This window comes from Salvelinus namaycush, chromosome 14 (genome assembly GCF_016432855.1).
Source record: "Salvelinus namaycush isolate Seneca chromosome 14, SaNama_1.0, whole genome shotgun sequence".
Classification (NCBI taxonomy): Eukaryota; Metazoa; Chordata; class Actinopteri; order Salmoniformes; family Salmonidae; genus Salvelinus; species Salvelinus namaycush.
In genome coordinates, this window is record NC_052320.1 from 27,964,391 (window position 1) to 27,988,981 (window position 24,591).

The window sequence follows — 24,591 nt, forward strand, 5'->3', positions numbered from 1 at the left end:
TGGGTGTGCTTTGCTGGTGACACTGTCAGTGATTTATTTTGAATTCAAGGCACACTTAACCAGCATGGCTACCACAGCATTCTGCAGCGATACGTCATCCCATCTGGTTTGCGCTTAGTGGGACTATCATTTGTTTTTCAACAGGACAATGACCCAACACACTTCCAGGCTGTGTAAGGGTTATTTGACCAATAAGAAGAGGGATTGAGTGCTTCATCAGATGACCTGGCCTCCACCATCACCCCTCAACCCAATCGAGATGGTTTGGGATGAGTTGGACTGCAGAGTGAAGGAAAAGCAGCCAACAAGTGCTCAGCATATGTGGGAACTCCTTATGTTGGAAAAGCATTCCAGGTGAAGCTGGTTGAGAGAATGCCAAGAGTGTGCAAAGCTGTCATCAAGGCAAAGGGTGGCTACTTTGAAGAATCTAAAATGTAAAATATTTTTGGATTTGTTTAACACTTTTTTTTGGTTACTACATGATTCCATATGTGTTATTTCATAGTTTTGATGTCTTCACTATTATTCTACAATGTAGAAAATAGTAAAAAATAAAGAAAAACCCTTATATGAATAGGTGTGTCAAAACTTTTGACTGGTACTGTATATATCTATTCCAGTCTCTGACATTGCTCATTCTATTATGTCTTAATTTCTTTCTTCCTTAAACACATTTATGGATTTGTATATTGTTTATTTTAATTATATTATTGCTATAGGTATTACTGCACTGTTGGAGCTAGAAACACAAGTATTTGGCTGCAAATGCGATAACACAAATCTGTATGCAACCAATAAACTTTGATTTTACGCCATTTTATTGCGCAGAGCGGTCTCCTAGCAGTCGACAATGCATCTTCCAAACTGGGAACTGACCAATGGCGGATTGTGGGCATACCAAATTGGGACATAATGAGGGGTGAACAAGATCCCATGCCTTGAACGTCTATGCAATATTTACAACATTTAGTCCTAATCTAAAGCAATACCATCGGATTTGTTCTTAAAAACATATGTATGATATTTGTAGGGTTTTGATTATTGAAGACAAATTACACCTGACTTTTTTTTATATTGCCACTAAATGGACTTGAGTTGGTATCTTCCGCGCCAATATTGAATACCCGTACTTATGCACTTGATCTACAACCACGCCGACGATGGATACTTACCTGTAGCGTTATCATACGAGTCTGGAATTCCTTTACATAAATCTACTGTAGCAAGATAAAGCATCGAAAACACACAGTGAGTAAATTATCTACACAGTATTTCCTTGCATTCCAATTCAGCTTTCTACAAGCAGAATGAATGACAGACTGTAGGCATGAGAATGGGGCTATCTAACGTTAGTAAGTAGGGTTTTAGAACCATATTTACATTGTGTTATTTTCATGTTTTTGTGATTGCACACCTTTTTCCAAGCAAATGGACTAGAGAAAGGTATAAAATAATTTTGTGTCAGCCAACTGGCTAACTTGTGTTGACTGGAAAGGTGACCTGTGTGTCTGGCATTAGTAGTGGACCATATAGGTAGGTTAATTTAACACATTCCTTTATGGTGCGTGTTCTATGTGACTTGTTATCCTCAAACTGTTGGGATAGGTGTGTTGGGTGTTACCTCCATGCAGAACATTAGGTGGGTGTCAAATGAATGGGGTGTTTTCGGGAAGGAAGCGGACTAGGCTAGGCCTAACGTTACTTCTCAATGTCCCCGTTGGTATATTTGCACGCTGGTTTCTGTGTAAGGCAAGGGCTGAAGTTCTGCTCCCTAGAAGGGAGCCTGCTGGCTACGTCCTCAATAGTGGTGAGACTGGGTACCAACATGTGTTTTCTTAACTTTATCAGGAACCTTTGATGTTTTAACTCGTCGGGAAGTGCCAGAGTGATTCCGAGCTTTAGCAATTAACGTTAACCATAGCAAAGCTTTATTAAGCCATAATGTAGCCTACACACAGACAAGTTGCAACAGTGTATTTCTATGGATGTTATTTAGAATTCATTTATGGCAGAATCTTTCCTATATTGGATTTGCACGCTCAGTTTTAACAACAGTAAATATTTGTACTTTCTTTAGTGGGTCTGGGACGATACCAGTATCACGGTACTTGTTAATATCGTGGGGAGGGGGGAAACGAAGCAGATTTAACTTTTTTTTAGCAACACAGCCCTAATGGTGCAAACAAACATACATCATTATGTTGTCATCGAGTCACGTTTCTTTTATTTTTCAAGATCTAGAACAACATATTTTACTTACAGTAGCTTTTCAAAGGAAGAAAGAGTTTGGTATGCTTGTTTTCATTTTTGGCATGAAAAAATATTTCGATACTGGTATCGTTCTGGCCCAGTTGATTAGTAATGAATTTTTGGAGCTGCAGTAGTATCCTTTTCACACACATTTCTGGCCTGTCTGTCCTAAATCCTGTCAGATTAAAGCCTGTAGCAGATGTCCGTATTATTACAATAACTGTCGCACACACACTGTTAGGGCCTTGAATAACTACACACACACACACACACACACACAGAGTAAAATTTTGTCTTTGGGGTAACCCAACCAGATTTCACAATATCAACATGTAACTAACAATCTGGGTTATTACCTTGCTTGTTTTGACCTTCTGGCCTATGAGCTCAGACTTAATTAAAAAAGACCTGACTTCAAACTCTGTGCTCTGCTCCACTTGACATAGTAGGAATGGGACAGAGTAGGCTATTAGAAAAAGTGTGGGTGATTTGTCATTTTGTGGGATTGAATAGGAAATCCCCCACATTTCTGTTGGGGTAATAGTTATGTGAAGATGTTAGTCATATCACTCAGTGGCTGACTGTTAGGCTGGCCTTCTCTCTGACTGAGTCTGGTTGTTGTCAGTGCTGCTGACTCTGTCTGTGTTATCTACCATGTGATGAGATTGCGCTGGCAGCCAAGTAATCCACCAGTCCACTCACCACAGCATTATGCAACTTAATTTTAACTACTAAACTGTCAGATTAAAACACACCATGTTTTAAAAGCCACCCGTAAAACATCCCAACACACTCCAACGCTGCCCTATTCAATACATTTTTAGTGATTCCTATACAACATTCTCAGGCAGGCTGAGGGTAAAGAATAGGTTCCCTAACTACAGCATGGAGAGAGGAGTGGTCTCATGGCCCCTCACCCTCCTAAGTTATGAACACTTTGGAATGGGGTCAGTGACTCTGCCCTTGACACTGAGCTGAGGACCGAGGAGATTGTCTGTCTACTGCCCTACTCAGTTTGGAGTTTGAGATTATTTTTGCATCTCTCTTTTCTTGTATCAGAGGTAAGCCAAACAGAATGTATTATAGTTATAATGACATGCCGAAAAGATGGCTAAAGCTTTGACTGAAGGGCGAATAAGATGGCAACAGTGATAACAAAACACCCACAACTATCTACTGAACGATTAGTCTAGGCATAAAAATCTGTTATGTATTGAAGATTATTTTGTGGGGAATGCAAGAATGCCAAGTCACAGGTATACTGAACAAAAATATAAACGCAACATGCAACAATTTCATAGATTATACTGAGTTACAGTTCATATAAGGACATCAGTCAAATTAAATAGATTCATTCGGCCCTCATCTGTATTTCACTTGACTGGGAATACATATATGCATCTGTTGGTCACAGATACCTTTAAAAAAAGGTAGGGGTGTTGATCAGAACCAGTCAGTATCTGGTTTGACCACCATTTGCTTCATGCAGCGCAACACATCTCCTTCACATAGAGTTGATCAGGCTGTTGACTGTGGCCTGTGGAATGTTGTCCCACTCCTTTTCAATGACTGAAGTTGCTGGACATTGGCGGGAATTGGAACAAGCTGTTGTACACACCGATCCAGAGCATCCCAAACATGCTCAATGGGTGACATGTCTGGTGAGTATGCAGGCCATTTTCAGCTTCCAGGAATTGTGTACAGATGCTTGCGACATGGGGCCGTGCATTATCATGCTGAAACATGAGGTAATGGAGGCAGATGACTGGAAGGACAATGGGCCTAAGGATCTTGTCATGCTATCTCTGTGCATTTCATTTGCAATTGATTAAAATGCAATTTTGTTCATTGTCCTTAGCTTATGCCTGCCCATACCATAACCCCACCGCCACCATGGGGCACTCTGTTCACAATGATGACATCAGCAAACAGCTCACCCACACAACGCAGTACCCGTGGTTTGCGGTTGTGAGGCTGGTTGGATGTACTGCCAAATTCTCTAAAATGACATTGGAGGCGGCTCATTAAATTCTTTGGCAACAGCTCTGGTGGACATTTCTACAGTCAGCATGCCAATTGTATGCTCCCTCATCTTGAGACATCTGTGGTGTTGTGTGACAAAACTGCACATTTTAGAGTGCAGTTTTATTATCCCCAGCACAAGATGCCCCTGTGTAATAATTATGCTGTATAATCAACTTTTTGATATGCCACACCTGTCGTTTGGATTATCTTGGCAAAGGATAAATGCTCACTAACAGGGATGTAAACAAATTTGTGTACACAATTTGAGAGAAATAAGCTTTTTCGTGAGTTTGGAACATTTCTGCGATCTTTTATTTCAGCTCATGAAACATGGGACAGTTTTTATTCAGTGTAAATACTTAGATTTCCCGTCATGACAATTTTTTCATGTTTTTTCAATTAACAGGTGTGCCTTGTTAATTTGTGGAATTTCTTTCCTTAATGCGTTTGAGCCAATTGTGTTATGACAAGGTAGGGTTGGTATACAGAAGATAGCCCCATTTGGTAAAAGACAAAGTCCATATTATCAAATTTATTTATATAGCCCTTCGTACATCAACTGATATCTCAAAGTGCTGTACAGAAACCCAGCCTAAAACCCCAAACAGCAAGCAATGCAGGTGTAGAAGCATATTATGGCAAGAACAGCTCAAATAAGCAATGAAAAACAACAGTCCATTACTTGAAGGCATGAAGGTCAGTCAATCCAGAAAATGTCAATGACTTTGAAAATGCAGTCGCAAAAACCCATCAAGCGCTATGATGAAACTGGCTCTCACGAGGACCGCCACAGGAAAGAAAGTTACCTCTGCTGCAGAGATTAAGTTCATTAGACTTACCAGCCTCAGAAATTGCAGCCCAAATAAATGCTTCAGAGTTCAAGTAACAGACACATCTCAACATCAACTGTTCAGAGGAGACTGTGTGAATCAGGCCTTCATGGTTGAATTGCTGCAAAGAAACCACTACTAAATGACAGCAACAAGAAGAGACTTGCTTGGTCCAAGAAACACAATAAATGGACATTAGACCGTTGGAAATCTGTCCTTTTGGTCTGAGTCCAAATTTGAGACTTTTGTTTCCAACCGCCGTGTCTTTGTGAGAATGGATGATCTCCGAGTGAGTGGTTCCCACCGTGAAGCATGGAGGATGAGGTGTGATGGTGTGGGGGTGCTTTGCTGGTGACATTATCAGTGATTAATTTAGAGTTGAAGGCACACTTAACCAGCATGGTGAAGGGCTTAAACCAAGGCCTCATGCCATTTTTAAAGGGTTAATAAGTTGTTTTATGATAGTGTACGGTCTCCTCTCAGGAGACCTCTCTGTGTGTGTGAACACCTGTTTTGAGTTGTGCCCTTCAGACACTATCAGAAGGTGGAAACCGCCTACTCTCATACTCCTGTCTGGGCCCCACTGTGGCTGTCTGAGGTTCTGAGAATACTACTGGTTTTCTGAGAACACAAGGCTGCCGCAGACCTGATGAAAACAGCCAGCTGCCAGAAGATGCTTAGACTCGTTCACCTTGTTATGACCTTATACTTGCCATGAAAGTTCAAGTTTCGGTCAAACCCACTTCTGAGCTTTTAATTGCTGACAAGATGGTTGCTGCTGTCAGGGGGAGGTTAGATTTATTAAAATGTTGCCAAGGAAAGTCACGCAAGGGGAACTGGGGAGGCTATATAAGTTACAGGATGTCTTAGACACTTTGCAGAACCTGGGGAGAGCTATCATATACTGTACTCTGTATCAACTACTGCCTACAATTGTATTACTAAAGGAGAATTGTAATACTTAAACAAAGAGTATGTTTCCTTTCTACTACATATATGTATGTTTGATCATTAGATAGACATGATCGTGTGTTGAAGAAATTGCCCATCAATGGCTACCGCAGCATTCTCCAGCGATACGCCATCCCGTTTCGTTTGCGGTTAGCGGGCATATCATTTGTTTTTCAACAGGACAATGACCCAACACACCGCCAGGCTGTGTAAGGGCTATTTGACCAAGAAGGAGTGCTGCATCAGATGACCTGGCCTCCACAATTACCTGACCTCAACCCAATTGAGATGGTTTGCGATGAGTTGGACTGCAGAGTGAAGGAAAAGCAGCCAACAAGTGCTCAGGATATGTGGGAACTCCTTGAAGACTGTTGGAAAAGCATTCCAGGTGAAGCTGGTTGAGAGAGTGCCAAGAGTGCAAAGCTGTCATCAAGGCAAAGGGTGGCTACTTTGAAGAATCTAAAATGTAATTGTTTAACACTTATTTTGGTTACTACATGATTCCATGTGTTATTTCATAGTTGTGATGTCTTCACTATTATTCTACAATGAAGAACATAGAAAAAGGAAGAAAAACCCTTGAATGAGGTGTCAACTTTTGATTGGTACTGTATATACAGTGCATTCGGAAAGTTTTCAGACCTTCACTTTTTCCACATTTTGTTACGTTCTTATTCTAAAATTGATTAAATCGTTTTTTCCCCACATCAATCTACACACAATACCCCATAATGACAAACCAAAAATGTTTTTTTTTACAAAAAAAAATGATTTTACATAAGTGTTCAGACCCTAAACTCAGTGATTTGTTGAAGCACCTTTGGCAGCGATTACAGCCTTGAATCTTCTTGTGCCAAGCTGAGGTGTCATACCCTGGGCAGTTTCTCCCATTTGTTCTCTGCAGATCCTCTCAGACTCTGTCAGGTTGGATGGGGAGTGCCACTGCACAGCTATTTTCAGGTCTCTCCAGAGATGTTTGATCAGGTTCATGTACGGGCTCTGGCTGGGCCACTCAAGGGCATTCAGAGACTTGTCCGGAAGCCACTCCTGCGTTGTCTTGGCTGTGTGCTTAGTGTCATTGTCCTGTTGGAAGGTGAACCTTCGCCCAACTCTTTGTGCTTTGCTCCATTCATCTTACCCTCTCCTGACTTGTCTCCCAGTCCCTGCCGCTGAAAAACATCCCCACAGCATGATGCTGCCACCAAGGACTTCACCGTAGGGATGGTGCCAGGATTCCTCCAGACTTGACGCTTGGCAGTCAGGCCAAAGAGTTAAATCTTGGTTTCATCAGACCAGAGAATCTTGTTTCTCATGGTCTGAGAGTCCTTTAGGTGCCTTTTGACAAACTCCCGAGCGGGCTGTCATTTGCCTTTTTTACTGAGGAGTGGCTTCCGTCTGGCCACTCTACCATAAAGGCCTGCTTGGTGGAGTGCTGCAGAGATGGTTGTCCTTCTGGAAGGTTCTCCCATCTCCACAGAGGAACTCTGGAGCTCTGTCAGAGTGACCATCGGGTTCTTGGTCACATCCCTGACGAAGACCCTTCCCGCCCGACCGAGTTTGGCCGGGCAGCCAACTCTAGGAAAAGTCTTGGTACTTCCAAGCTAATTCCATTTAAGGCCACTGTGTTCTTGGGGACCTTCAATTCTGCAGAATTTTTTTTGTACCCTTCCCCAGATCTGTTGCCTCGACACAATCCTGTCTACGGACAATTCCTTCGACCTCATGGCTTGGTTTTGCTCTGACATGCACTGTCAACTGTGGGTCCTTATATAGACAGGTGTGTGCCTTTCCAAATAATGTCCAATTCATTGAATTTACCACAGGTGGACTCCAAGTTGTAGAAGCATCTCAAGGATGATCAATGGAAACAGGATGCACCTGAGCTCAATTTCAAGTATCATAGCAAAGGGTCTTTAATATTTATTTTTGCCAAAAAGTTATTACAACCCTGTTTTTTTTTTTCTTCGTCGTTATGGTGTTTTGTGTGTAGATTGAGGGGAAAGAAATATTTAATCCTTTTTAGAATTAAGCTGTAACTTAACAATGTGGAAGAAGTCAAGGGATTGGAATACTTTCTGAATGTAGTGTGTGCATGCACACTACCATTCAAAAGTTTGGGGTCACTTAGAAATGTCCTTGTTTTTGAAAGAGAAGCACTTTTTTTTGTTGGTCCATTTAAACAAGGTTGGGGATGTCCGGCCTCCGGGCCATTTATTTATATATAAAAAAACTTTTTTTTTTTTTTTTTTGATGTTCGGACGGTTATTGTGGTGGCCACAGCCATTTTGCTGGTCAACTACCATAATCCAATATTCAATGACTGTCACAGCTGTTGTGTGTGTGTTCCACAGCAGTTAGAGCTAGGGCGTGCTTGGGCATGCTGATGTGTAATATGGAACAGTAATGTGAGCACGTCAGACTGGTTTACAGTCTGTCCTGTGGAATGTGTGTGTGTGTGTGAGCCCTGAGGCCAGGCTTATCTGGTGTGGGAACTGGGCTGGGCTGGTGCTGCTTTAATAGTAAACCTGCACCCCATATCCCTTTTCACTCTCAACTAAAAAAATAATGCAGAACATGGATTGTTATGGAGAATCTGATAGAGCAGTAGCAGTCAGCCATACAGTAGCTGTTCATAAGCTGGTATTCTCCCGCTATAACAATCATAGACTCACTCTATTTAATCCTCTCCGACACCTACCTTGCGGCTAGCGCAGGTGGAACAGGAGCAGTTGTCGGGTACGCTCAACTACACTTGGGTTCCCATGGTGATACATTACCATAGCCACTGGGTACACTTTGGAAGTTGTTATTGATGTTCAGTAGTTGTTCTGCTGAGCTTGTTGCCCTGGCACCAGTGTCGGTTTCAACGCAGCAGAGGATGGAGGAGAGACGAGGTAACTTGACGGTCTGTCTGCAGGGGGTTCAGCTTTAGGAGGCGGTGTGGGATCATAGGGATGTTCGTCGCTGGAGTTCTGCAGATGACATACTCGGAGAGGCAAGACAGATTTCTCTGATCGGACTGGTCTCGCTGTGCTCTGTTTTAATGGGCCCCTGAGATAGAGGACATTATTTGGTGGAATAAAATGTTATTAACTGGACGTTTTTAAACCATGACATAAATATTACACTATTTTAGTGTTGATGTTCTTTACCATACACACAGCTAGCTAGTGTGATTTTTGAGTGGAAGGCCAGTGCGATTCTCACTGTGCTGTGTCAGGAAAATGAGTAGTTTCATAATTCTACCCGCAGAGCCCTGTCCATAGCACCCCACCCTACACATCGGTTGGCCATAAATAAGCAACACGTGCATGTTTTGGACTGTAGAAGAGAAGTACTGTAAAGTCTGGGCCTTGCTTACAGGAAGCCATAAAGCTGCTGATATGAATGGACTTGGATATATCAACTCACACAGGGCTGGGTGCATAGCCTAGTCATTTCCATGTATTCCCAGTAGGACTGCTGCTGTAACACAGGCCAACCAGGCTTAAACCTATTTGGGAAAGTGGGCAGCATTTTCACGTTCGGATGAAAAGCGTGTCCAGAGTAAACTTCCTGCTACTCAGGCCCAGAAGCTAATATATGCATATTATTATTAGATTTGGATAAAAAAAAAACACTCTGAAGTTTCTAAAACTGTTTGAATGATGTCTGAGTATAACAGAACTCATATGGCAGGTGAAAACCTGAGCTAAATCCAACCAGGAAGTGGGAAATCTGAGGTTTGTAGTTTTTCAACTCATTGCCTTTCTAATATACAGTGTCTATGGGGTCATATTGCACTTCCCAAGGCTTCCACTAGATGTCAACAGTCTGTAGAACCTTGTTTGAGGCTTCTACTGTGAAGGAGGGGGGAATGAGAGCTGTTTCAACCAGATGTCTGGCAGAGTGCCATGAGCTGGTCACGCGCATGGCCGTGAGAGCGACATGTATTTCTAAAGACAAAGGAATTTTCTGGTTGAAACATTATTGAAGATTTATGTTGAAAACATCAAAAGATTGATTCTATACATCGTTTGACATGTTTCCATGAGCTGTAATATAACTTTTTGAACTTTTCATCTGAACTTTCGCCTTGACTTGCCCATGCCTCGTGAGTTTGGAAGGTATTTGGACATAAATTATGGACTTTATCGAACAAAACAAACATTTATTGTGGAACTGGGATTCCTGGGAGTGCATTCTGATGACCATCAAAGGTAAGTGAATATTTATAATGCTATTTCTGACTTCTGTTGACTCCAACATGGCGGGTACCTGTATGGCTTGTTTTTGTGTCTGAGCGTCGTACTCAGATTATTGCATGGTGTGTTTTTTTTTTTGAAATCTGACACAGCGGTTGCATTAAGGAGAACTATATCTTTAATTCTGTAAATAACAGTTGTATCTTTTATCAAAGTTTATGAGTATTTCTGTAAATTGATGTGGCTCTCTGAAAATTCGCCGGATGTTTGAGGCACAACATTACTGACCATAACGTGCCAATGTAAACAGATTTTGGGATATAAATATGAACTTTAGCGAACAAAACAAATGTATTGTGTAACATTGAGTGCCATCTGAAGATCTTCAAAGGTTAGTGATTAATTTTATCTCTGCTTTTTGTGACTCCTCTCTTTGGCTGGAAAATGGCTGTATGTGTTTTTGTGACTAGGCGCTGACCTAACATAATCATATGGTGTGCTTTCGCTGTAAAGCCTTTTTGAAATCAGACACGATGGGTAGATTAACAAGAAGTTAAGCTTTAATTTGGTGTATTGCACTTGTGAATGTATGAAAGTTACATATTTCTAAAATATTTTTGAATTTCGCGCTCTACCTTTTCAGCATGTTGTCAAGGAACCCCTAGCCGTACGAAGTATTAATGATGGGATATATCCTCAGCCACACCGGCACGTGATTTTCTTGTCTTTCACCCAGATTTCTCTTTGAGGTATATCACTTTGTGTCTAACAGACCAGAGGTGTTTTTCAGCTGGAATAACCTCTGGGGAAAGTGAAAATCCATAGAACGGGTAAGAGATTATTTGTTCATGTGTTTGTTAGGGACAAATTATTTTATGGTGGTTAAAAATTATGCTTTAAATTGTTTGACAGTTTACTGGAATCCTTCACTGGGACCATTCCTTTGCTAATCTGTAACAGGTAAAGGAAAATGTGTCTAGGCTAAGCCTTTAAATGGGAAGAAAGTGTAAGGGATCTCACGTGACTGAGGAAGAGGCCCTGCCTGGCTGCTTCCTGCCTCCAGAGTGGCTCTTCCTGATTCAAGGCAAAGGGTGGAGTGAGCGCAGGAGGAGGAGTATTTCAGTGAGGGAGTGAACCAGCCTCTACAGGTTTGTGTTCAGTCAGAACTCCGCATACACACACTCACTCAGGACCCAGATGCATGCTCTACATTCTCATAGTCAGCTTTCACTCTAGAGTGCTTGATTCTCCAGTGTTCTGGTCCAGATCTTTGCGACTCAGCTGAGGATTCCGCTTGTGAACACACACAAGTAAGTAAACTAGGATTATCTGGACGAGCTGACCAAACAGCCGGAGTGTTTAGACGTGGTTTGTGTTTGCTTCTACACCAGGTGCTTGGTTGTTATTTTAGGTAACCAAACTGACTCAAGGGAAATAACTTTTGTACTCCAGAATGTGAATGATATTTATATCAACCTGAAGCACATTCCATTTGTAACTAGATGCATATAATTTGTAAGTTTTCAGTATACAGTTGAAGTCGGAAGTTTACATACACTTAGGTTGGAGTCATTAAAACTGGTTTTTCAACCACTCCACAAATGTCTTGTTAACGAACTATAGTTTTGGCAAGTCGGTTAGGACGTCTACTTTGTGCATGACACGAGTACTTTTTCCAACAATTGTTTACAGACAGATTATTTCACTTATAATTTACTGTATCACAATTCCAGTGGGTCAGAAGTTTACATACACTAAGTTGACTGTGCCTTTTAAACAGCTTGGAAAATTCCTGAAAATGATGTCATGGCTTTAGAAGATTCTGATAGGCTAATTGACATAATTTGAGTCAATTGGAGGTGTACCTGTGGATGTATTTCAAGGCCTAAAACTCAGTGACTCTTTGCTTGATGTCATGGGGAAATCAAAAGATATCAGCCAAGACCTCAGAAAAAAAATTGTAGACTTCAACAAGTCTGGTTCATCCTTGGGAGCAATTTCCAAACACCTGAAGGTACCACGTTCATTAGTGCAAAAAATAGTACGCAAGTATACACACCATGGGACCACACAGCCGTCATACCGCTCAGGAAGGAGACGCGTTCTGTCTCCTAGAGATGAACGTACTTTGGTGCGAAAAGTGCGAATCAATCACAGAACAACAGCAAAGGACCTTGTGAAGATGCTGGAGGAAACAGGTAGAAAAGTATCTATATCCACAGTAAAAAGAGTCCTATCTCCCGGGTGGCGCAGTGGTCTAGGGCCCTGCATCGCAGTGCTAGCTGCGCCACGAGAGTCTCTGGGTTCGCGCCCAGGCTCTGTCGCAGCCGGCCGCGACCGGGAGGTCCGTGGGGCGACGCACAATTGGGCTAGCGTCGTCCGGGTTAGGGAGGGTTTGGCCGGTAGGGATATCCTTGTCTCATCGCGCTCCAGCGACTCCTGTGGCGGGCCGGGCGCAGTGCGCGCTAACCAAGGGGGCCAGGTGCACGGTGTTTCCTCCGACACATTGGTGCGGCTGGCTTCCGGGTTGGAGGCGCGCTGTGTTAAGAAGCAGTGCGGCTTGGTTGGGTTGTGCTTCGGAGGACGCGTGGCTTTCGACCTTCGTCTCTCCCGAGCCCGTACGGGAGTTGTAGCGATGAGACAAGATAGTAATTACTAGCGATTGGATACCACAAATTGGGGAGAAAAGGGGATAAAAAAAAGAGTCCTATATCGACATAATCTGAAAGGCCACTCAGCAAGGAAAAAGCCACTGCTCCAAAACCGCCATTAAAAAAAGCCAGACTACGGTTTGCAACTGCACATGGGGACAAAGTTTGTACTTTTTGGAGAAATGTCCTCTTGTCTGATGAAACGAAAATAGAACTGTTTGGCTATAATGACCATCGTTATGTTTGGAGGAAAAAGGGGGAGGCTTGCAAGCCGAAGAACACCATCGTAACTGTGAAGCACGGGGGTGGGAGCATCATGTTGTGGGGGTGCTTTGCAGCAGGAGGGACTGGTGCACTTCAAAATAGATGGCATCATGAGAAGGAAAATGATGTAGATGTATTGAAGCAACATCTCAAGACATCAGTCAGGAAGTTAAAGCTTGGTTGCAAATGGGTCTTCCAAACGGACAATGACCCCAAGCATACTTCCAAAGTTGTGGCAAAATGGCTTAAGGACAACAAAGTCAAGCTATTGGAGTCTTAATCACAAAGCCCTGACCTCAATCCCATAGAAAATGTGTGGGCAGAACTGAAAAAGCGTGTGCGAGCAAGGAGGCCTACAAACCTGACTCAGTTACACCAACTCTGTCAGGCGGAATGGGCCAAAATTCACCCAACTTATTGTGGGAGGCTACCTGAAACGTTTGACCCAAGTTAAACAATTTACAGCCAATGCTACCAAATACTAATTGAGTATATGTATACTTCTGACCCCACTGGGAATGTGATGCTGAAATAAATCATTCTCTCCTATTATTCTGACATTTCACATTATTAAAATAAAGTGGTGATCTTAACTGACCTAAGACAGGGAATTTTTAGTAGGATTAAATGTCAGGAATTGTGAAAAACTGAGTTTAAATGTATTTGGATAAGGTGTATGTAAACTTCCGACTTCAACTGTAGTGAAAACCAAATGTATGGAGACTTCTATCCATCAAGACACAGCAGCTGTCCATCCTCTCTGGCTCCTGTGGTCTCATGGTTGCTTGATTTTTCCTAACCTAAATACTGGCCTTGATTATAAAAATTGTCAGCTCTGCTTCCAAGACAATCATCTCTGGCCCTAATTGGGTGAAAGTATGTGTGGAAGAATAAGAGTAAACACATTCTTGCCAACAATGCATTTGAGAATGAGCATGTTGAAAACCATGATGATGTAGGGCAGTTGGGATAATGTCGCTTTAAGTCAGAATCACATGTTGGCTGGTGAATGTTTTGTCTCTGCTGTCAGCCTGTGTGTATAGGCTAGTGTATAGAGGCCATATCTCCTCTGGCCTTCAGCTAAAACAAACAGAAAATCCCCACTCTCTCAGGGGCACTTTGAGCTTTCTGCCTGCATACGGCAAAACAACCCTGGATTCCAGGGGTTAATCATTGGATGACTGCGAAGCGTGTGTGTGTATCTGTGGGAAAGTGGGGTTCTCTGCCAAAGCCAACACTGAGGCACCACCGACGACAGCCCGGCCACTCTCTTCCCCAGCATCACGTCTCTGTGATTACTGGCTGGCTGGCTAGGGACATGTCTATGTGATTGTGCCCGCGCCTGCATTTTGGAATGCATTCATTGCTGAGGGGGGATTTGTACTCCCTATCTCTTTCCCCTTAGGCTGAGCTACCACAGTAAAGGCCACGGCTGTGTTGTCTATACTGTGTTATCTAACATTAAGATTAGTCATGATGAGGAGTGACGCAGGGTCGTAAGGTTGCTCAGCAGGGGGCTGAACACGGAGCTCTAGGGTTTTCAGAGAAACATGAATGCTTGTGAACATTTATAACAGAGAGATGACAATTGAGATTGAGTTGGAACACTTTGATTTGTTAGGGTAACTTAGGGCAACTTAGGGCTATATGGAACACTGTCTAATCCTCTGTCAACATGACTGATGAGTGTTTTTCCTCGTAGGCCTACTTTCTTTTTCTCTTGGTTCAGAATTGTCTTTGAACCCCTTTCTCTTTTTTCCTAGTGGGCTAATGTGGACAAATTACAGATGTCTTTGTATGTTTGCGCTACAGAGCTTAGCTCCCCTAGGGAGCGCTGTACCACCTGCTGTTTCATTACCTCATTTAGCCTAGGCCACACACGGTTATACACTGCACACTGCTCAGGTTAGCGAGAGATGGGTCAGTGTGTATTTGTGTGAAGGATGTATTTTGTGTGTGCATGTTTGCGTGCGACGTCTGTCTGTGTGAGGGGGGTGGGGAGCAGTAGACTAGACGGTCAGTTGGGCTCTCCAGTGTATGTAATTGTGAATGGGATTTTGTATCCTGAAGCCATAGACAGACAGTGATGGGTTAGAGGGGGAGTTATGCTCTAATGACTAGCTCTAATCTGACTCTCTGACTTTGTCCTGCTGGGAGTGTGATTGTTAGGGCGGGCGGGGGTGTTGGCAGGCACAGAACATCTGTACTTGTACCCTGAGTGGCAGACACTCTAGTATGGGGTTTCTCGCCATCCATCTCAGCCCAATCTGCATTAGTCTAACTTTAATGCAGTTCAGCATGTGTGTGGAGGATATAGACATTGACCCTATGCCATAAGGTTAGAGGTTTTAGATACTGTGAGATTTGCTGATACTGTGGAGTTGCAGCAGCAGTCCTCTCCTGGGAAAACGTATCTTCTTTACTCCAGTTAAACCTCTTAAATCACCCCCTGGAGACAGTGGTTGATAACCTCTGAACTGTTGGGTGACCATAAATCTGGAGTACAGTTGGTGGTGGGGTTAGTGGGGACAATCAGGCTCTGTGCTATCCATTGGGTTGCCAATGGTTGTTTTTAGTAGAGCTATCTTGGTTTTGGTCTTTTTACAGGTTTTATTGTTGCTGTGAGTGAGGTTATCAAGTCTGACATTTTATACATTTCCTTGCTCTGTAGTCGGCCTGTTAGATTAGTGGAAAAGGCCTATACATACATAGCTCTGCAGAGTGAGGTGAGTTCACAGCTCTGCAGGGTCCTCTAGCCTCTCAGTCCAGCAGGACAGACAGTCAGTCACACCATCTCACTGTGTTTGTTTGTATATCCATCTCGGTCACGTTTCCTGTTGTGAAATGTGTCACTGCTTCCTTCTATATGTGGGATGTAGCCTACCTGAGAAACCACGGCCAATGGCAGCTTCGCTTCCCCCTCTTTCTGTGGTGACTCTTCTGTAGAAGGTGGCACCCCTGTTGTTGTCCTTCACTCTGAGGTCAATGTCCAGCAGGCCAAGGCTACTGGGGGAAACCAACTGACTCCTGATTGGCCGGCTCGCTTGGCTCCTGACTTGAAACTGCTTTCCAAGACTACTGTCTGCCACTTTAACCCTTTTCAATAGCACCACTGCCTGACGGAGGCCCTTTTATTTTGAAGCATATGAATTGTAAGGCTGTATTCTTCAGGAATTCCTCTGTAAACATAACTCTGTTCAGTCCTGCCTTCTTCCTCACTGTCTCTTAAACCCCCTGCTCTCTGTCTCTGTCTGTCTCTGTCACGTGATGGATATTATGGGAGAAGCAAATTGCTTCCAGTCACATAATTCCCCTGTAATTACCCCTCATGGCTCTCTTGCCATGTACTCTGTGGGCTGCTTTTTCCTTTCAGCCAGAGCCTACTGGGTTGGCGCTGACCACAGATGGATGGAGCACCTGTGGCTTCATGTGATTTTCTCATAAGGCATAGCATTCTCCACTAATCATCAGCTGGATGGAAAAACTGTACACCCAACGAAACAGAGGTAGAATATTGCTGTTAGCTGTGCTCTCCTTAACCAGGCTATTTCCATTCTCCATGTCTGTGGTCGTTCCAACCACAGTGAGTGATGTAGTTGAATGTTCAGCCAGGCAGGCAGCATGCCATGCTATTGGAGGCGTTTTTGTTTCTGACAGGAGGTATTCCTGGCCCTTTCTCCCCCCCCCCCCCCCCCCCCCCCCCCCCCTGTACAGTTGCTCAGGGCCTCTTGTTATTAGATCAGTTCACACCTCAGCCTGGGGCAGGAACTAGTTAAAGTTGAATTTATTTGCACCAAAGAAAACAAGTGATAAACAATACAGATTTTTTTTAACAGTATGACATTGACTTTTACACAACCAAACCCAAAATACATTGTTAGGTTATGGACCTGCACTGTGTTGGTGCTTTTTCAATGAGACTGCTTTAGTTCAGCTGGCTACCCGAACGAGTGGCTCACATACTCCCTTAAAACACCGTCGCTTGAAAAATGAGAAGAAAGTGGCAATAGTACTGTTTGTCCATTTTGAGACGCTGTAGCCAGGACACTTCCTTAAAATAGTCACAATTAATCTAAGAACTCAAGAAGTCTGTCATTAATTGGCTTTTTTGCCAAGGAGATCTTAGTCGTGCAATTTTACAACTAAGATGTTTGGTGCAGGATTTCTCAATGAAAATTTTTACATAAACTAGTCGTCTCTCGTTGAAGGACAACAGACTTTATTGAAGAATCCCTACTGTTGACCAATCAGACAAAGGGTCGTAGACTTCGGCTGCCTAACTTTGGCTTGCCTTGTGTGCCCGAACAGCTGACGACAACCCTGTCCGAAGCCCAAAACGAACAAACACGTCATAATATATGCACAAACTCTTCCGAACTGATTCTGGGAAGCATGAGGAACGCCTTTATCCCCACACCAGGGCGTCGCTAGTGTTTTATGTCAATGTTAGCGCTAGTGTTATTGTGTTTCCATCAGGAGTGTTACACTAAAGACTTGTGGCGACCAGAATCAACAACCTCTGCATCATTCAAGACTTTTTCTTTGTGACGGGTTTTAAAACTTTAGCCGTATTGTTATGTAGATGCCAGCTTTGAAGTACCCAGGGCCTTGCCTGGGCTCCAAGTTAGAGCAGGTCTGCTGGATCCATGGCCCAGTGAGACACGGGTGCTGGCCTGTGATGGAAACAAAAGTCTGAGCCTTTTGGGTAAAACACTGGGGTAAATCTTCACTTTGTAAATGCGGCAACAACCGTGGATCTACCTTTGAATGACAATTGCTGGTGCTTCAGGAGGCGATGGGTAGGTTGTGTTTAGACACCTTCCTTGTTAATACACAGCATTTGGGATTCATAGCCGTATCACTGGCTGGGGGCACAGATAACAAAGCGAGGGGATGGAGAGTGGATTTCAGGATTATGCCATCTGTTAGGGTGGGTTTTATATGGGTGGTAGGCAGTGGCACTGTCCAGGAAGAAAATGATTACCCTCTCATCACCAGGAACAGGAGAGGTTTATGATAATTACCAGAACAACAATTTGTTTGTGTGATTACATCCAGTATGTGTAACCATACAATAATGGTAACCAGACCCTAGCAGGCTTGTGGTAGTTAATTGGGCAGTTGATTTAGGTCAGGGGGGTTACTGAGTCTCTTGTCTGAATGAAAATATGGGTTCTGGAAAGGGTACTCTCTGAGATTTTCTAGCCTTTGACCAGCAGCTGCTGTGTTGGAGTGTTTGACAGTGTCCTGCCCTCATGTGTATGTCAGTGGCTCTGTAGGGCTGCAGCCTCGCCTGCATGTTTGAAGAGCTGTACTGTAACTGTGGATGTGAATGATGACTGGGTCGGGGTCTAGCACAGACACCAGAGAGCCTGCCAGCCTCCTCACCCCTCTGCCTGAGCAACTGTGCCAGCTATTAACAGACCTGCCTCTTCGAGACAGCTGTGTGTGAGGAGAGATTGAACTGCACAAGGCAATGCAACCTTGTTTTATGTGCCACTGTCATGATTACAGTCACATCCTTCCTGTTATTTCTTTTTTGTTCTCTCCGTGCTCCCTACGGCTCACTTGTTATACAGACCCTTTGAGTCTTTACACACTGTACTGTACACTAACCTTTCCATTCCTATGTTCTTATCTATCCATTCCCCTAAGTTTTGGTAGCTGACTGGTAGACTCAGGGTCATACTATATTTTACATTATTATTTTATAGCAGGATGAGGCATTTCCTACTAGTATTCTATGCTCTATTTCGGTGGAGATTTCTCCTTTGGTTTGTCAGAGGATGGAAGGAGCAGTGTGTTACAGTAGTATGTGCTGCTGCCTGTCGGTCCTGCTTTCTCTCTCTGATGCTGCTGGAGAGGGGGGACATGGGCTCGGAGACAGCAAGGCTATTAAAAGATGAATAAAAAATGTACTGAGGAATATGATCGTGGTGGTGTTAGTGATGATGATGATGATGAGGGGAAAGAGATGAGCCCAGCCAGCAGTAACACTCAGTGTGATGTAATCTGGGGCTTTGATGGTGTAACTGTAATGAAAAAAAATTACATTCGGAATTGCTTTTCAATTCCTCTGAAACTGGGGATCAAGAAAGGAGGAGACAGAATTGGTGGACGAGAGCAGCTGTAATCGGCTGTGAGGATAGACGTGGGAACAACAAGGGAGCAATTCTCTTCTTTCTCCACATGTATTTAAGAGTACTTAAAGTCAAATCTTTACCAGGAAGATGTGATGCTCCTGAGATTGAGGCTTGGAGTGGATATAAAACATGATCAGCTGATGTCTTTACCGTCTCATATTTCTTCACATACTTTCTCACTGTATGGCTATAGTGTTGAACAAAGAGCAGAACAAGTGGAGCAGTTGAGGATGTTGAAATAAGACCCTGTTTGATGCAACTCGATGTAAAATATTGCAGCTTTTTTACCCACATCTCTCCCCCTTTTTTCTTCTCCCTTTCAAATAATTTAATTTGAATGAAAATTCAGTTTGTTTTGTTGTCAGTGGGGGAGGGGTGCAATTGGTCAGAGTCCTTTGACTAAAGCCAATAGCAGCGTAGCTTCCAACCTCCACCCCTCCCTGCCCTGCTGATATTCCCAGTCTGGCCTGTGATTGGCTGCATTGGGACCCAGCAGCCGGAGGCAGTGAGTGTGTTTAGGGGAGGAGTCGGATGGCGTATTAAAGCCGGCCGGTCTGCTGTCCTTTTGCTTAAGAGTGCTCCCGTGTGCGTTTGTTAATGTGGAGCAGTAACGTTACAGGGCGATTCTCCTGTTAGTCTGACACAGTCTTCCTCTCTCTCGCTCTTTCCTCTCCAGGAGCCCTGCTGGAGCTTCACTCCAGGATCCCTGAGAATCTGTGGAGCTGCCAGTTGATCTGTTGCTTTACCGGGACGGACAGAAGGATCAGGAGTTTGAGTTGCTCTGTCAGTTTGCCTGTGTGATCTAGTTACCAACCAGCGGCCGCTAGGCTAGGCTAACCCCAGGACCTGCCCCCGTTGGGTCATTAAGCCGGACTGATGTGGAATGTGAACCATGGTGACCCTGTCCCACAATTAGCCTTTCAGTGAAGAGGACAGATAGACCAGAGGGACGACGTGAAGAAAAGGAGAAGTAAGAGCAGTAGCAGATAAACCGGTAAGAAAGTTAATTGGGCCTTGGGTGGGATGGAGGGGGGGATAAAAGGGGCCATGCAAAACACCTATTTTCTCTGGTTTAAGACAGTTGTGAGCACGAAAAGGATGTTGACCATTACTGTCTCACACTCTTTACCTTTCTCTCTGCTTTTCTTTCAGACCCCAGAATGCCTGTAGAGACCCTCCGGCCCTCAGACGGGTGCCTGGTGGGGGTCCCCTTCACCTCAGCCATGCCTTTCCGCATCCTCAACAAGGGACCCGACTACTTCCGGCGGCCCGCGGAGCCTGGAGCCCGTAAGCTGAGTGCGGTGGAGCGTCTGGAGGCGGACAAGGCCAAGTATGTGAAGAGCCAGCAGGTGGTGCTCACCAGGCAGGAGCCTGTCAAACCACCCATCATCCGCAAGCCTCTGCTGTCCCCAGGCATGATGCTGCAGTGTCGGATCAACGCCCCCCCGGCCCGAAAGGTCCCGCGGCGGCCGGCCGACTCAGAGAACGGAGGAGGGATAGGAGGGGTAGGGTGGCGGAGGGGACCCCCTCTTAACCTGGATATCCTCAACAACCTCATCAACGTGTGTGATGGACCCCTGCACTGCTCCCCGTCTCCCGTCCCTTCCTCTCCATCAGGGGGGAACAGCATGGGGAATAGACTCTTAGTTGACCAGGAGAGGAGCAACAGAGTCCTGAACGACTTTAAACATGTTAATAACTGCAACACCTCCTCCACATCCTCCTCTTCCACCTCTCCCTTTAACAACAACAGCCAGGCCTCCCCTGCCGAGCCCAGCCGCCGGCCACCTCCTGTCCCAGCACGGGGCATCAGGGTGGGGGTGCCAGTGCCCTACAGCACTCCAAACTCAGTGACGGTGCGCAGGGTGGATGTTAGGCCCCAGGCTGAGGTGAGGAAGCCCCTGAGGACCCAGCTCCGGCCTCCGATCAAGCCCAGACAGACTGCCCAGCCACAGGTAGCCCAGCCACAGGCCCCACCATCTCCACAGCAGCCCCAGACTCAACCTCTGTCCCCCACCCCCATGCAGGCTCTCCCCTCTTCCCCACCCTACCTGCCTCCCAGCCCCATGGTGTTTGGGGCCGGCATGATGCCCCCAGCCTCTCCTGCTTTCACCCGCCTGTCCTCAGCCAGCTCCAGGGGGTCTCGTCCTGGCTCGGCCCGTAAACACCCCTCCCTACACCGCTCCAAGTCTGACCTGAGCGACCGGTACTCACGAGCCACAGCCGACCTGGAGCGCTTCTTCAACTACTGTGGGCTGCACCCAGAGGAGGTAGAGGGCATGGGGGGAGTGGAGCGCTTCGCCAGGGCCAGCTCAGACATTGTGTCTGTGTCCAAGATGCGCAGTGTCAGCACCCCCAGCTCTGAGTGTGAGCAGGCACGGGAACAGGGGGAGGACGAGGAGGGTCCTGCCCGACCCGGGGAGCGTGTCCCCTACGGAATCTCTGTCATCGAGAGGAACGCTCGCGTCATCAAGTGGCTATACGGGATCCGCCAGGCGCGGGACTCCAATACTGTGTCCAATGTTTAGAGGAAAGAGACAGGACAGGGAGGCTCTGGAATGATACCCAGGCCTGCCCCACATTGTGTTTTTTATTTTTATTTATTGATAAATCCCACAGACCATTGAGGGGTCTTTGGTATATATTGTTTTTTGTTTCAAGGACGACATTGTTATTCTGTTGCCTTATGTAATTTTTTTGAATATACCTTTTTGGGGTGGTCATTATTTTTGAACCATCAATCTTTCAAAGTTGGAGAGCACATGAATTCATCTGGGCTGCAGGTCAGGACTGCTTCCCTAGAAGAGCAGGACCAGCAATCACACTTCTCAAACAAACATTGAAAGCAATCATGTCAGGGATAGAAATGACTGAATGCTGAGGATGATGTTGATGAGCGTAGACCAGTGATGCTGTGGTCCCTGCTGTCTGTCAGTCTGTCACACAGGTACTAAGGAGGCTGTGTAGCGGGTCCCAGAGCCCAGTTGTGTCTGCACTGGGGTTGGAGCTAGTCTGATGATTCAAGAATAGGCTGCATGTGTGTGTGTGTGTGTGTGTGTGTGTGTGTGAGAAGAGCAAGTAAGACTTGATACTGCAAGAACCACATTGATACTGTGAAACATGAAACCTTCCACAAAATGTATTTTTATTTTATTTTTTACCTTAGCTCTAAGACTGTTCATTAATACCGTTGATGTTGCTTTCCAGCATGCAAGTGAAAGTCAATATATTTGTGGGTCATCTCAACAAAGCACAATCACCTGTACTCACAAATACACCGTGAAAACAGACGTGTTCAGGTCTGCGACGGAGTAACGTCTGTAGCTGTGTACTGCATTGTCACCTTCTGTATTGCAGGTGAACATGGTCTCTAATCAAGCATTGGTGCAGTTTCTGTTTATTCAGTGAAGAAGTATGTCTGGGTGCGGATGAGAGTCTTGTGGTAAGTGTAGGGGTGCTGTCTGGGTGAGGAAGGTCACTGCTCAATGGATTGGGGATCAGGATGGTTGGAGTAGGAAAGAGGGAATTCTCTGAAAGTAAACAGAAGGTGACTTCGGTTCTGCGTGTCCTCGACAGCCTGCAGAGAAGATGGACCAATATGTCTTTTAAAAATGCAATTTGAAGTTGTTACAAAACTATTGTAATCGTACTATTCAACAACTGGTGCATAGCATTCAAGCTTTGTACAAAAGTGCAATCTGATTGTATCTATGTGAACATACACACAGACAAACTCGCACACAAAATCCAGGCACCAGCCACCCGCACAACAGTAGTGTGAATGTTGTGTGTAACTGAATTCTGAAGTATGTGTAATGATAATATGCACTCTGCAGGGTTGGAGTCAATTCCATTTCAAATTCCTGAAATGACTGGAATTGAAATGGAATTGACCCCAGCCCTGGCACTCTGCTCTGTGTGAAGGGAAAAGAGGGGAGGCTGTTTATTTATGTGATTTCCTGTTCCTCTGAGGAGACTGATGGAGGGCTCAGTGGTGAGATGATGTGTGGGTCTAGGACTGAGCTCCACAGTCTGATGTGCTTTTGAGGTCAGCAGTGTCTGGCTGCCCAAAGAAGAGTCAAGCTACAACTTGCAACATGGTGTCTTTCTTAACATGTCAATAAAGAATAAAGTTTTAGGAAAAAACTATTTCCCTGGTCAGTGATTATGCTTTCAATGCCTACCAAAATATTCAATGGTGTTGAATGTCTTAAGGTCGTTGTGACGGCATATGGACATAGACTCTGTTTTTTAGAGACTACAGGTCAGCTTTGCCGAGTTCTGAGATTTTCAATGTGATGCGGGTCCAGAGGAACACCCACAGCTGTTTCTAAATCTCCTTTTTGCATGAATTGACAGCAGCACTCCCATGTTCCTTTTGACAAGTTTGTTTTTTATTTATTTTGTTTTTCTATAGTCTCTCATCCATTATTTAGAATGAAAAACTGTTTATTGAGTACATCATGCTACAGTTCTATTTTCTTCCTGATATGGCACAGGTCCAGAAGAGTGTTGGTGCTGTTTGGGCCCGATTCCGCCGTAGAACATTTTGCCTTTGTTACGCTCGCCATTCCTACGCACTTCTCATTAGTTGGTGTTTAGACCTACCTTATGCAGGTGCGTAATGACCTTTGTAGACGTGGTTCCCTTGCGCGTGCTGAATAAATATAATTCAACTGTTAAACTGTCCCACTTGCTGTGTTTTCAGTACATTTATCTTAAGCCATTCCTTTTAAACATGGTGTACCTTTTTTAGTTAGACTTTTGTCGTCACACTCAATAGAATATATTTCGAGAACAGGTTCAGAATATTAGGGATCAATGAAAGAAAGCCATGTAAATACAGACATTCATCTTCGTTTCAGCACCAATTGGTACTTTTACAAATATTCTGATCTTGTAGATTTATTAGGGTTAGGAAAGTATTTATGAATCATAAACGGGTTAGGAGAGCTTTCATGCACAAAAGAAAAGGGTTTGATTCATTCTGAAAAATGCTGCATTCTTCAACCCATGGTAATGTTGGAAGATTAGTGTACATATAATTGTAATAGGGAGACTAGTGTACAGTAGTAGGCTATAGCCTTGTCTATTGCCTGCACTAACCATGGAACTTTGACACAGCAAAATATTGCGCCGTGCGTTGGCTTCAAACTGTTATGGCTTGGTCTGCGCTCCGCTCCATAATGATTTAATTAGCCTACATGTCTTTTTATATTATCAACTATTACTAATGATCCTCAGAAACAACCACATGCCTGAGACGGGATTTAAACAGAAGAACAAAATAAAT

At 44.4% G+C, this 24,591-nt stretch overlaps 1 protein-coding gene across 2 annotated transcripts; it reads left to right on the plus strand.

Annotated features, from left to right (window-relative positions):
• Nucleotides 1-1,152: 1,152 nt before the first annotated feature.
• Nucleotides 1,153-23,447, plus strand: LOC120059359 (protein FAM110B-like). 2 transcript variants are annotated; one of them, XM_039008359.1, is made up of 3 exons: nucleotides 1,153-1,248; nucleotides 19,975-20,292; nucleotides 20,451-23,447. In XM_039008359.1, the coding sequence occupies exon 3, from the start codon at nucleotides 20,459-20,461 to the stop codon at nucleotides 21,824-21,826; it is 1,368 nt and encodes a 455-aa protein (XP_038864287.1). In that variant the 5' UTR covers nucleotides 1,153-1,248; nucleotides 19,975-20,292; nucleotides 20,451-20,458; the 3' UTR covers nucleotides 21,827-23,447. The 2 variants fall into 2 exon arrangements, with proteins under 2 accessions (XP_038864287.1, XP_038864286.1); XM_039008358.1 differs by lacking the exon at nucleotides 1,153-1,248 and adding an exon at nucleotides 11,401-11,550.
• The last annotated feature ends 1,144 nt before the right edge of the window (nucleotides 23,448-24,591 follow it).

Bases quoted from the DNA above. Each gene is read 5' to 3' on its own strand.
- LOC120059359 (XM_039008359.1), top strand. From the start codon at position 20,459: ATGCCTGTAGAGACCCTCCGGCCCTCAGACGGGTGCCTGGTGGGGGTC.